At 41.5% G+C, this 13,215-nt stretch overlaps 1 protein-coding gene across 1 annotated transcript in view; it reads left to right on the top strand.

The window, feature by feature from the left end:
• Positions 1-13,215, top strand: part of LOC139290153 (E3 ubiquitin-protein ligase SMURF2-like) — a 59,056-nt gene that overhangs the window by 38,113 nt on the left and 7,728 nt on the right. The window contains exons 6-11 of the mRNA XM_070911850.1: positions 81-165; positions 703-786; positions 2,611-2,822; positions 5,109-5,193; positions 6,783-6,941; positions 8,110-8,166. Of these exons, the coding sequence (XP_070767951.1) occupies positions 81-165; positions 703-786; positions 2,611-2,822; positions 5,109-5,193; positions 6,783-6,941; positions 8,110-8,166 (682 nt within the window). The remainder of the gene's footprint in view (positions 1-80; positions 166-702; positions 787-2,610; positions 2,823-5,108; positions 5,194-6,782; positions 6,942-8,109; positions 8,167-13,215) is intronic.

The raw sequence follows: 13,215 nt of genomic DNA on the forward strand, positions 1-13,215 counted from the left end.
CAGTCATTATTTGAGCCGCACTGTATTGGGAGGAAAATGTTATTGATCCACCGTCTTCCTTATCTTTGTTAACTCTGTAGTAAGTCTTCAGTCCAGAGATCGCATTGGGACAGGAGGGCCGGTGGTGGACTGCAGTCGCCTGTTCGACAATGACTTACCCGATGGGTCAGTATTATCACAGGTTTTCTTAAAGAAATGAGCTGCCGTATTAGTCTGCATAGTACTTTGCTTTTGCTTGAAGTCTTTTTTTCTGGAGCTATTTTCATTTGATTCTGTCACAGACAAATTATATCAGTGAAGTAATCCATAGTTTGGAGGTGTGTATTGTATATTTGAAAAGTAAGGTATATTTAATAATTGTTAACAGTAGTTGTGAATATTTCTATCCTACCTTTGAGACTTTTGTCTGGTTTGTAAGGAGAGAATATCAACTTTTTCATTAACTCTTTTCCTGTGCATTGCTTGATGTGTTTTAAATGTGTTAAGGTTCAGTAGTATGACCATTGGCGATTCTCTTTTTTCAGGTTATTTATAAAATAAAGGACACATTATTGACAGCACTGTTAGATGAGCATGTTTTTAGAGGTGTCAAAACTAGACAAAAGTGATTGTTTTTTTGTTTTGTTTTTCATTTCTGATTTCTTTATTTCAAGTATGATGCTTTTTTTCCTCACCCGTTTGTCTTAATCTGTCATGAAACAGCTGGGAAGAGAGGAGGACAGCTTCTGGAAGGATACAGTACCTGAACCACATCACACGTACCACGCAATGGGAGAGACCTACCAGGTACATCTGCACACATAGAGCACAAATCCTCAAATATGACTAAAGATAAATAATGATATAATATAATATTAAAAGTGGGCCGTGTTAAAATGGGAGCTTTTCCATGGCCCAAATCATATCATCCTTAATCCTTCTACTACCTTATGTACAGCAGTCATGCCAATATAATGCACAACAAACATGACCTTTTACAAAAAAGCAGCCCTCCCACCGTACTGCAACACACACACATACACACACACACACACACACACACACACACACACACACACACACACACTCAGTCTAAACCCTCAAACAGCCCTTTGAAGGTTTGTCCCAAAGTGAGGACCGGCCAAAATGTCCTCACTTTCTAAAAATGCTCTCACTCCAGAGCTCAAATTGGTTCTCACAAAGATAGCTGTACACACACACACACACACACACCTAAATAAACGAGCCAGCCAGTCGGGCAGCCAGGTTTTACTTGGCCCCTGTTCCTGCAGGAACAACTGTCGCCTTCCTACTTGGCCGCTATCAGTGGAGCCATTAGGAAAGTAAGCAAACAAATAGCACCAACTCCCCCACCCCCACCACCTCACCCAGTCTTACTACACATCTCTAATGGCCCCTAGGCAGCATATCAGAACGAGGTAGGACGGATAGGAAGTCATGAAGAAAAGGTTAAGTGGTAGGGCATTGAGGGAGGCGGAAATGGTTGAGTTGAAGAGGAAGATGAGCAGGAGGTGGAGGAGGAAGAAATGACAGAGGATAAGAAGAGGAAGAAAAACAGTTAAAAGAAGAAATGGAGAAAGAGGAATAAGGTATTTTTCTTGATTATGCGGCTGCAGGAGCAGCAAATACCTACCTAATAAATCATTTTTACCTTATTTAAAATTTCATACAATTATATATAGTATTTTATTTGGTATTAACTGACCAAGTACAAAAAGGGGATAGTGTTGCTGTAAAATACTTCACAAAAAGAATGGTTTAACAAAGGAGGAAGGACCAGGGAAAGTGGAGGGAGAGGTGGGACATGAGGGAGGGGGAGAAAAAGGAAATGGGAGGAAGGAGGAGGTGGGTTGTGAGTTGACAGACAAGGGTCCAAGGTTTTAGATAGCCAAGGCGTCAGTAACTCTGGACAGCCAGACAGTGGTCAGACATGCTACGCACACATTTTCACACACACACACACACACACACACACACACGCACAAACACACACAGATACAGATACAGATACAGTAAGTGTCAGATATCTGTTCATAAGTCCTGCTGTTAACTAGCACATAAACCATAACCATAACCATGAAATACATTTTTTTACTTGAAGACTGATGACACAAGCTGTTTTTCAATAATTACACTATACTTGTGTGTATGTCTAGACATCACAAGAACAAATAAGCTGGCTTCACCTGTGACTTGACCCACAGCACACCTATAACACACAGTAACGCACCTCTTTGCGCCCCCCACACCCAGTTTCCTGCATGTAGAGGAAAACATGGTGCACAGTCACATACATTCACCAAAACTGAAAGTCAACCACTTATCACTCACTCATTTAACACACTCTACCATGCATGTAACTCTTAGGAATGAAAACAAACACTTGTGTTTACTTGTACTTATCAATTTATTCATCCAGATCACAGCAAGTTAGTTGGTATCATTTAGCCAAAATGCTCTTTAAATTTTGTATCCATATGATATATGAATGTATGTATATTTAGAAATTAAAACTTTAAAATAGAGAAACTTAAGATCACACACACACGCACTCAAAGAAGACCATAGCCTGCATATACATGAACATGCGCACTCTCTGCTCTTTCCCAGGCCAGCGTCAGAGTACTCCAGCCCATCAGGGCGTCCGCTGAGCTGCGTGGTGGACGAGAACACTCCAGTGATGACACCTGTTAATGGGGCCGAGGCCAGCGTCCCACCGGGCGAACAGCGGATCCAGGAGAGACGGGTTCGATCTCAGCGGCATCGTAACTACATGAGTCGAACGCACCTGCATACGCCGCCTGACCTGCCTGAGGGTTATGGTGAGAGACACACTTAGCAACACACTCACACACATACACCTTCGCTAACTGTTTATCTTTTAAAAATTAAATCTGGTAAAGTAGGAAAATAGTGATAAGGTCTCAATAAATTGTTGCATTTTGAAGCAATCTTCTTCATTTTCTACTGTGATGTGTTTTTTGTGGAACATTTTGTGTGGAGTGTGTTGGCTGGCTGACAGTCCTGAAGTTTCAGAAGCATGTAAATAATTTATGCTGTCTTTTGAACACTAAATATGTATGTAAAAAAAAAATAAAAAGAAGCAGAATCAAGAGGAAGAATCAACTGGTTGACGGTTATTTCACTGCCAGAATGCTTCTTCCCTTTTAGTTCTGAACACAGACTTAGTTACTATCTAGTTTTGGGCTGTTACCTTGGAAAGGGATTGAACATGGTGTAAACTCAGTATCAAAACAATTAGGTCACCTGAAAATGTATTTACACACCTGACAGACCCCGGTCTGATGCTTTTAACAAATGCTGGTTACATTTGACAGCTCAGCCTTGTCACTAGTCACTTCATCCAATTTGTTCTTGCAAAAATTTCCAGTACATCACTGTGTTGATGCTTACATTTTATTATAAGATGTTTCAGCGCAACTATAGTGCAAAGGTACCTCCTGCTGGTGGTCAAGGCATGTAGTCAGGGAGTGGTTCTCACCTGAGAACTGTGTTACTGATATCAAGGCATAAGGCAATTTGAGTCCCTGCCCTAACCCACAAAAATACAAGATACACACATCAAAGACATGATGACCTGCTCCTTGTATCTTGTTTGCAGCCTGGAGGCAGTGATATGTTGAGCATTTTCTTTTTTTAATGTTGAGAATAGAGTTTAAATGCCCTTTTTATCCTCTATTCCTGTTCTCTCTCTGTCTGTCTCCCTGCTCTGTCCTTGGGCTCACTCACTTCTCTACTAACCCCATCCCTCTCCTCCTTTCCCTCCTTCCCACAGCACCACATCATGACAACTGCAATCAACACTTGCTATGTGTTAATATACTCTCCTCTCCTCTCCTCTACTGTTTGCAAACACTTTCCAGTGTTGGAATGTTTTGGCTTTGCAGACTGATATTCCCACAGTGAAGAGACAGAGGGAAAGCGGGGTATTCATAGCTTGGTGTGTAGCTCAGAGAATAACTTCAGGTTATTGGCTATTTTTTATGTCTGTAATTCTTAAGCTGGCCTTACTTACGGCATGCAAACATCAGAACGTTTTTTTCAGAAAAAGTGTACTTTTCACAGTCAGCCACAGTGCACCCCACAATACCCACAGAGTCTGTAAAGTAAATTATTATTTTAAGTGTGGTGCTGTATGCCAGCGATTTTAGAATGGCATTGTTGGACCTGTGCCCCCTTTGCAATCCTGCTGTGTCCACTGAGGCTGGCCAAGGTCGGACAAAGTGAGTCACTGATGCCCAACAGCTAGTGAGCTTTCTTTCTCAGCTGAACCCTCTGAACCAGTGGCTGGGTGTGGTGAGAGAGAGAGTGTGTGTGTGAGGGGAAAAAAGAGAGGGAGAGGTGGGTAGGAAATTAGTTGTGCCAGTAGGAAGTTGGGGTGGGGGGGTTGTGATGGATTAGTGGGTGAATATACACACATGAACACCACGCCCGTGCAGCGCACACACACACACACACACACACACACACACACACACACACACACACTTTGTGCCAACATTCACACACTCACTCTCCAATCATCCATGAGCTGGATGGAACCAAATATCCAACAAGCCAATGACGAATGATTCTCTTCTGATTTCTTTTTGGTGTCCTCGGTTCCCTTATTTGTTTACAATATATTATATTAGTGGGTTTGGAATAAGTGGCAGCATTTTTTCCATTTCCTTTTGGTTTGGGAGATTAATAGGAAGGGCTGACTTTCAGAGCGCACAACAACCTTTAAGAGAAAACAAGGCAGCTAGGATGCATTGAGGAACTCTGCAAGGGAAAACACTCATGGAAGTCTTTGATACACTCCCCTCACATTTTATTCTCCCTGTCCTCTTGGGACAGGCCGACTGGAGACTGGAGAGGAACTAATTGATTACATTGGCGCACACCTTAAGAAACTCTTGTCCCTGCAGTTTGCCTGTCACATCAATTATAAACAGACTTCACCTTCTCCAAAATACACAAACTGTATTTCCATGCTTGTACCCACCAGGACTAGACTACAGAACAACACTTCCAATCTTGTTTCAGTGCTGTGTTTTTGCCTTTTTGACATATTAATTCCAATCATTTTTTTCTCTCTGTTTCAGAGCAAAGAACAACTCAGCAGGGGCAGGTCTACTTCCTCCACACACAGACTGGAGTCAGCACCTGGCATGACCCCCGGGTGCCCAGGTAACTCCTTTTGTGTTTATATTTTTCCATCTTCATGGTCCAAATTTGTATCCATTTATAAAGTACTTTCTTTTGATGAATGTTTTTAAGAGCTATTAATATTGGCATAATTATCTCAGAGACACATTGGCTTAAACACATGATAAATGCAGTGCAGTGCTGACAGTCTGTATTGTTTTTAATCCTAATATAAAACCTGACGTATATTCCCAAACCTGACAGGCCCAAACTGGACTTGACTGGGCTGCATCAAACCTAATTTCTCACTTAATTGCTCAGTTGTGTTCAAAAACAGTCTTATTAGTCAAATTTCAGGCTCATGTCAGAGCCAGCCAAACTAATGACCCCTGAGTCCGATGTAGAGTTGGAAGAACATTTTTGGACAGATGTTGAGCTGAACTCACCGCAGGCCAGTGGTTCTGCATTCAATCAAATGCAGAACCAACTCTCAATAGCCCACAAGTTAATTCACCAGAGATTACAAGCAGTGCTATTGCGCTACACTTTTGGCCATGTCTCGGTGTAGCTGCAGCTCAGTCGATGAAGCACATGCATTTAACATCCAACTCACAGCAGCAAACCTCTGGGTTTGGTCATTTTGGACAGAGCTGCTAAAATGACCCAGTATGTTGTGATGAGTGCAGCGAGGCATGTGCTTTGTCCCTGAGTGATGTGTCCTCACTTCACGCAAGGACAAAGTATACATACACACACACACACACACACACACACACACAAGCACAAGTCCTCCTTAGGCTACGGCGTTGTCCCAGATCAGGGCTGAGGTTTCTCCTGACAGGGATGTCAGTTTACAGAAGAGAAGAGGAATCAAGAAATTAGAACAACTACTTTGTCAGAAGGATAATGGCGAGGTTAATGTCACTGATGCTCTTGGGTCTGTTGAGTGCTCTCGTCCTGAGTTCTGATTGGCTGAGTCCTGTGAACATGCTGTAAAGGAAATGTCTACGTACTGCTTCATATAAATGTTAATGCCAACCCATATTTCATCACTTCTACCAGTACAACACTACATTTGCTATTGAAAGGATGACATTTATTTACAGTTATTAAATTATTCTTCATTAAAAATGAAATATTTATTGAACAGGTTTATTGTAGTTGTGTGTTTTTAAAAGCAATTACCTACTTATTACTACTACTTACCGTTGAACTTTAGAAAAGCAGCCAACAATACATCATACCTAATGACGGTTGTAAAAATGTAAAACCACAGTGGAGCAGGGTCTCTTGTTTAATTGTGCTCTTCAGAAAATCCTGAACACCACAAAGGGACAGTGACTCCGATGGGATTCAGCAGCTAAGGAGTTTGTTAAGCAACTTAATTATATAATTACTTTATAATCTATGTTAGGAGGTAATTATCTCCCATCTGAGGCCAATCAATTATATAGTAGTGCATCATAATCCTAAAGTACTTAAACTAGTCAAAGATCATTGCTGCTCTGTCAGCCGGCCTGTTTTATGCAGTATATGTGTTTGTATGTATTAATAGTTCAATTTAGAATTACATTTAAATTGTACTATCATTGTCGCTAATGGTTTCTATGTGTCTTTTTTTCTTCGTTCAGGGACCTAAGCAATGTGAACTGTGAGGAGCTGGGCCCACTGCCACCAGGCTGGGAGATCAGAAACACAGCCACCGGCCGCGTCTACTTTGTCGACCACAACAATCGAACAACACAGTTCACAGACCCGCGGTTATCTGCTAACCTGCATCTAGTGCTCAAGTGAGTGTATCAGTCATTGATGCGTTTGAGCCCCCAGAACAAAGAAATATTGTGGTTTAGATTTGTGTTACCAATGACTTTTTTTCTACATAAAAGCATCAAGTATAATTACACACAACTCTTAAACTCTTCCAAAATAGAAATGGTCAAATATGTTGCTGCACGCAAATATGTATATTTACTGCTGCTTTACTGCTATAGTTAACGGTCCCTTCTACCCTGAATACTCAAATTAGTGATGGCAAAAACATAGACTTATGACAGATGTAAATAAAGGAAAATGAACTGGAAAAGAAAGGAAACACAACAAATCAAAATGTGATGCTTCAAACAAGTTTCAGACACATCGTGGGGTTAATGCACATATTATGCTCATGTGATGCCTATTTTTATATGTTAAGGCTTTAAACCAAGTCCAGTATTTTGTCTCTACTCACTGCTGACGCACAACTGTGCTGTCGGTCTTGGTTTAGTTTACGGACCTCTCTTTAGTCTCTGAATTATTTTCCACTGATGACTGTTAGCAGGAGTGTCAGCGGCTTAGTGTTTTTAAAAGCGGCTTCACACTCACACTATCCGTCCTGGAAATGGACATGATGACTCCTGTCTGGGGATGCTGGAATAACCTGAAGAGAGGGGAAAAACAGTTTGGAACCTGTGATACACACTACAGTCATGAATTCACCAGCAATTAATATGTCTGCTGTAAAATGATCACTGATGGCTGTCTTGGCTTCATTCATCTCACCTTATATTTTTGTTCTCTTCTTGTCCTTCTCCCTGTCCTCTGCCTGTCTCATGTCTGTGTTGATTGTCTTTTCCCATCCTCCTCTTTCTGCCTTTCTCACTGATGCTGCTATCTTTTCATCCATTTCCTCTCTGCATTCGTCTCCATGTTCCTATGTCTCTGCTTCTTTTCTCTTCTGTTGTCATTTTCTTGTTTCTCTTTTTGATTTTAATTCTGTTTCTTTGTGTCCTCTTACTTATCTCCTCTGTATTACTCTTTTTCTCTTTGTCCTGCCTCGTTGTTCCCTTTTGTAAATCCCGTCCCCTGTTGTTTTCAACGCTCCAATCCTCCTCCCTGTCGTTCCCATTCTGTTTTATGCCCTTTTCGCCCTCTTTGTCTTTCTCTGTCTTTTCCTCCCTTCTCCCCTCCTGTTTTCTCCAGCAGCCCAAGTCCAAATGGTTCCCGTGTGGCCATGGACAGCCAAAACACTAACCTCAGGTAACCCACAAACACACACACACACACGGACATTTGTGCAGACATACACGTGTGTTCATACATACACATTCTTGCACATGGTCTATGACAAACATGCATGTGAACAATGCAACCAGCACACACAGGTTGGGAGACATTTTCATACACTCCAGCTGTCTGTATAAAGCAGGTTCAGCAGCCAGTCACTCAAAGCTTCCCACACACACATTCTTACACTATCATGAGAGAAAATGCTGACTGTGATCTTTTCCAGAGGGGAATGTCCAGTCTCTCTGTGTGTGTGTTTATGTGTATACGTGCATAACCTTCCTCGAGCTTGACTTTCATGTGGATGTCATTCAAGTTCAAAACACACACACACACACACTGGCTGTCTGTATCGGGGACTGTCAGTCCATCTTTCAGTGTGTTTGTGCTGTCTGTCAGCAGTCTGCCTCCACTGAAGATCAGCTCGTAGGCAGCTAAACCAGCAGAGAGGACTGGTGAAGCCGCCGACCCCACTCAGGAAAATGATACTAAACCCGTGTTAGCACCGCAGCTCGGGCTAGATGCTTTAGCAGCGTGGCAGCTCCTCAGCTGAGTAATTTAGAGAAAATGACAACTAGTACAGTTATGACATTCGTGATCTAGATATATGATCAACCGACTTCTACGATTGTTCTTCAGGTGTTTTGGCTGTCAGGAAGCTCCCTTTCCGCCGGCCAGTGTGTGAGGCAGGAATCATTAGCACAAGAGGAACATGGAGAGATGTGGAGATTTTCCCCCTTTGCTTTTTTAGTGCAAATTCTTTGTCAAAACTTCTTTCAATAACAGCGGCTGGCTGCGATAGACATGTTTGGGAAATCAACATCTGGTCATTTGGTCAAATAGTATCCATATGTGTCAGAACAGCCTCTGGTTGTGAGTTGAAGCTCAGCTATGTTAGCCAGTCGGCATCATTAACTTCTAGTCTGATTCCTTATTAGGAGAGATTTGAGGGAGTCCAGACAAAGTTTTAGGACTTTGAGAAGGTCAAAATTAACAAGCTCTAATTTCGAATGCAGCTTGCCGTGATGCACGCTGATTAATGAAAACAAAATCTTTAAACACTCTTTATGGACAGTTTGTGTCGCAGCAGATTTTTATTGTAACGTTAAGACTATTCACCAAATCAACTGTATGTAGTAGTAGTAGTGTGTAGTGTAGTAGTGCAAAAGTAGAACTTGACATGATCATTTTGTTAACTTAAGTTAAAAGTTAAGTTTAAAATGTATAATACATTTTAATATTTATAATGTATCATTGTGTGTGTGTGTGTGTGTGTGTGTGTGTGTGTGTGTGTGTGTGTGTATTGTCTAAAAACATCTAACTGTATTTTATTTAAATGTATGTTTCTCAAAGTTGTAGAGAGACTGAGAATAGATTAGTTCAGTGCGGTTGTCTGAAAATACAATTTCTTCAATTTAAGCTTTTTCTCAGCTTTGGCTCTGAAACAGAACATTTTATTGGGCGTGCTAAATGGTCTCAATAACACAGACTTAATGGTGGATTGTTTACTGGGTGAGAGGCTGAACTCTAAACACCCAGAGTGACTGATAGTGGGCCCACAAACTAAAACAACATCAAGCAGAAATACAGAGGCCACATGGGGAGACACATACTGTACTGTACATACATTTGACAATTAACAAAAGTGTTAATGTTGTTGTACCGTCTCTCCTATATCAAGAGAAACCAGTACAACTAGTGAAACCACTGCCATACCTTTTCTACCTTTTCTTTTCTCCTCTTTCCAACTGTCCTCATTAATTTCTTTTTATCATCTCATCTCCTCTGTCCTCTGTCCTCACTCATTCTCTCTCCTCTGCCGCCCGCCCTCTGCTGTGCTCCAAAAACTGTTAAAGTTATCAGCCTCTCTGCTGGCTCAGTGTCAAGACATCTGTCTTTTATCAACGCCAGGATTTAAGAATATTTCACCCAACATCCACATAGGTCCGCCACACACACACACACACCATGACCCTGCTACAATGCAGCGCTGCACTGACCTGTTTCCATATAGGGAGATTGAAGGTGGTGGTTGTAGGGGGGTTGCATGTCAGGACCAGCTGAGTGCATGTTACCTCATGCTTGTGTGTGGGGCTTAAGCAAAAATGCATCTTGTGTTTTTCTTCAAAATACTATCTACAGAATTCTGTAGATAGTATTTTGATTTTGTTCAGTGGAAAGGAGTTGCAAAGAAAAGTATGCATACTGCAGAGAGAGGGAGCGCAAAGGGAAATTTCTCTTGCATACTGGTAAGAGAAACATTGAGCTGTTGTGCCTCTGTTTCCTGTGTACCATTGCAATATGTTTTTATTGTTGTAGGGATGCATCTTTCTCTCTTTTAATGTTCTTGTTCTTCTTTTCTGGCAGACAGATACAAAATGAAATCAAAAGAATAAAATATAGCAGCATATTGGCAAAGGAGCAAACAGAGATGGTCAGTCAAACAAATTTAACAGTTACAGGGGAGAGAGACATGATTTGATTAAGTCAGGAGAGACACTGAAAAAAAGAAACGTGTTGACTTGAAATAAAACGCTACAGCAAGCCGCGCTGTCGGCCTCGACCTGAAAAGAGACTGATCGTAGAAATACTGAAATAATGAGTCTGTTTCTATCAGAGGAAACTGTTGGATGCTGAGTTGCCAGACGTGATGGTTGACCGAGCTCTTGGGATGCATCTTAGTGCCTGGTGTTTTGTCAATGAAGTGTTGCAGTGTCACTACCTCCCCAGTGTTGTCAGGCAAAAAATCAATCAATTTAAAGCTTTCCTAGCTTTCCTTTAACCATAGGTAGTCATTTTAATGATACATGTGAAGCCTGTCAAGTTTATAGGTTTGACTACAGTAGTTTGTTTCATTTAGAAAATTGTCCTCATCGTCCCGCTAACAAAAACTGCAGACAAATTTTTGTTGCCTAGAACTTAACAACTGTTAATTTACATTGCATCTCTTAACCCATTTTGTTATTTAGTGGGGGGTTTTACCCCTCGTCTGTAGAAACAGTTTGTGTTTTGTCTGCAAGATTAGACGGCGTGGAACAGATTTGACATTACAACATTGTGAATCTGCAATTTGCACCTCAGTCTACAGAGTCCTCCAGGACACAGCTTGGTTTAAATGTGACTCAGACAGCCCTGTTGCCATCGACCTTAGACTGATGAAGGCCTTGAATTGTCAGACAGTCAGACACAGCTGCATTACTGTGGTCTGCCACACTGTCTCTCACATACTTGGCTTCCTCCCTTGAACCAGCTCATAGTATATGTCTGAAAGATTACATCAGTGTTTGCTGAAGGTATTTATAGTTGCTGCTAGATTTAGGTTTAGTGGGCATCAGCAGGTATTTTCCCAACCGAGTTATTATTCTTCATGACATTTATATCAACATTTGCATTGATGTTTTAAGGGTTAGGGTTGGTGATTATATATTATATTTGGTACATTACAGGTGTGTGGTGTATTTAACCTGTGAAAGATAAATATAAATGCAAATGATTGGTTTAGCAATAAAGCCCTCACACAGTATACGTATATATGTACAATATATACAGGATTTGACATATCTACTGTACTTTTCAAACCTTGCATGTGCCTTGATGGTACAGTAAATGCCAGCCGTCTAAACAGTATATATAGCAGGGTAAATCTGTCTGTATGTGGAACATTGTAGGGCTGTCTGTATGGGAGTGAGCAGGATTACAGGGCCTTGGTCATGTAGTTGAAAGATCAAGTCAATACAAAAATAATTTCACTCCTGTTCTATTTGACAATGTACGGCAGTCTGTAGTCGGTGTGAACTGGTTTTTTGCTCTCATATGCTGTATGCAGTATGATTTCTGCCTGTTCTAGGTTTGTGACTTTGCCATATTTTATGTAATGTCTATATTTTTATGAGAAAGTGTGCATACAGAAAGTACAGCAGATTGTCTTCTGTAATGGCAACATTTTGCAATGCTTTCATTTGGTATTCTCATGGTTTTGTCAGATGCAACATATTTTTGTCAGTAGGCAGTCTCATCACTGCAGTCTGCCTGCTGCTGGTTTCCTGTATTTCTGGTATAAGTGTACAGATGTGGTTGCTTGGTAGGTGGGAAGAATGTTAGAGATCACATGTTTACTGGCAAAGCGCTCACATATTGTCCAAGTAAATCATTCTCTACACACATGCACACACACGCACTTTGCCTCTACGTTCTGTAGAGTTGGCTGCAGTGTTTGGCCGACCTCTCTGTCCTCTCCTGCTATTTAGGCAAGTGTAAAAGAGCAGGCACCAGCTGATACTCAGACCAGATCGACTCATAAAGGGCCCTTTGATTCTCTGGGCTGGGTGGGGGGCAGAGTGGGTGTGTTTGGGTTCCTGGTGTGGCTTTAACACCACTACACCTACTTAACACTAATTTCAGCCCACCTGTGCCAGCTGCTGTGGAAAAGAAGCAAGTTCACTTTCTCTTACACACACAAACACACAGCCTTGTGCTCTCGTGCTTGCACTCTTTCACCTAACACACACCCAGTCTGCCTCCCTGCAAACACAGAAAGAGGATGGATGCCTATCATGACTCTGCAGGTTCAGGTGCAGGTGACCCAGTTCTGGCAAGCGTTCACTCCTTCATTACTTGACTTCTCCAGTTTCTTTTCCTCCCGCTCCTTCCACCTTGGAATAACAATAATAAAGTCCTCTGGCTCTTATATTGAATTTGAAAGTTTATATTTCTCCCCAATCGTCGTATTTCACCCGAGCTGTCACAGCAATAGGAACCATTTCTCTCTTTTGGCTCGAGCAGATTTTCAGCTTTGCTGTGCTTGTATTTTCTATATTTACCATCAAATATGCAGAGCTCGTCCCGTTTGGAAACCAGAGACGCTGAACTATGTCGAAACGTATTTTTAATTACACTGTGTCCTCAGAAGGAAAAAAAAAGTGCGCTGAAATTACGCTTTATTATATGGTTCTTCAGCCTCCCAGCCAAAAGCAACTCATTCCATTTTGTTTTAAGGCCATCTTTTCTTCCCCTCCTCCTTCC

Source organism: Enoplosus armatus, chromosome 2, assembly GCF_043641665.1.
Source record: "Enoplosus armatus isolate fEnoArm2 chromosome 2, fEnoArm2.hap1, whole genome shotgun sequence".
Classification (NCBI taxonomy): Eukaryota; Metazoa; Chordata; class Actinopteri; order Centrarchiformes; family Enoplosidae; genus Enoplosus; species Enoplosus armatus.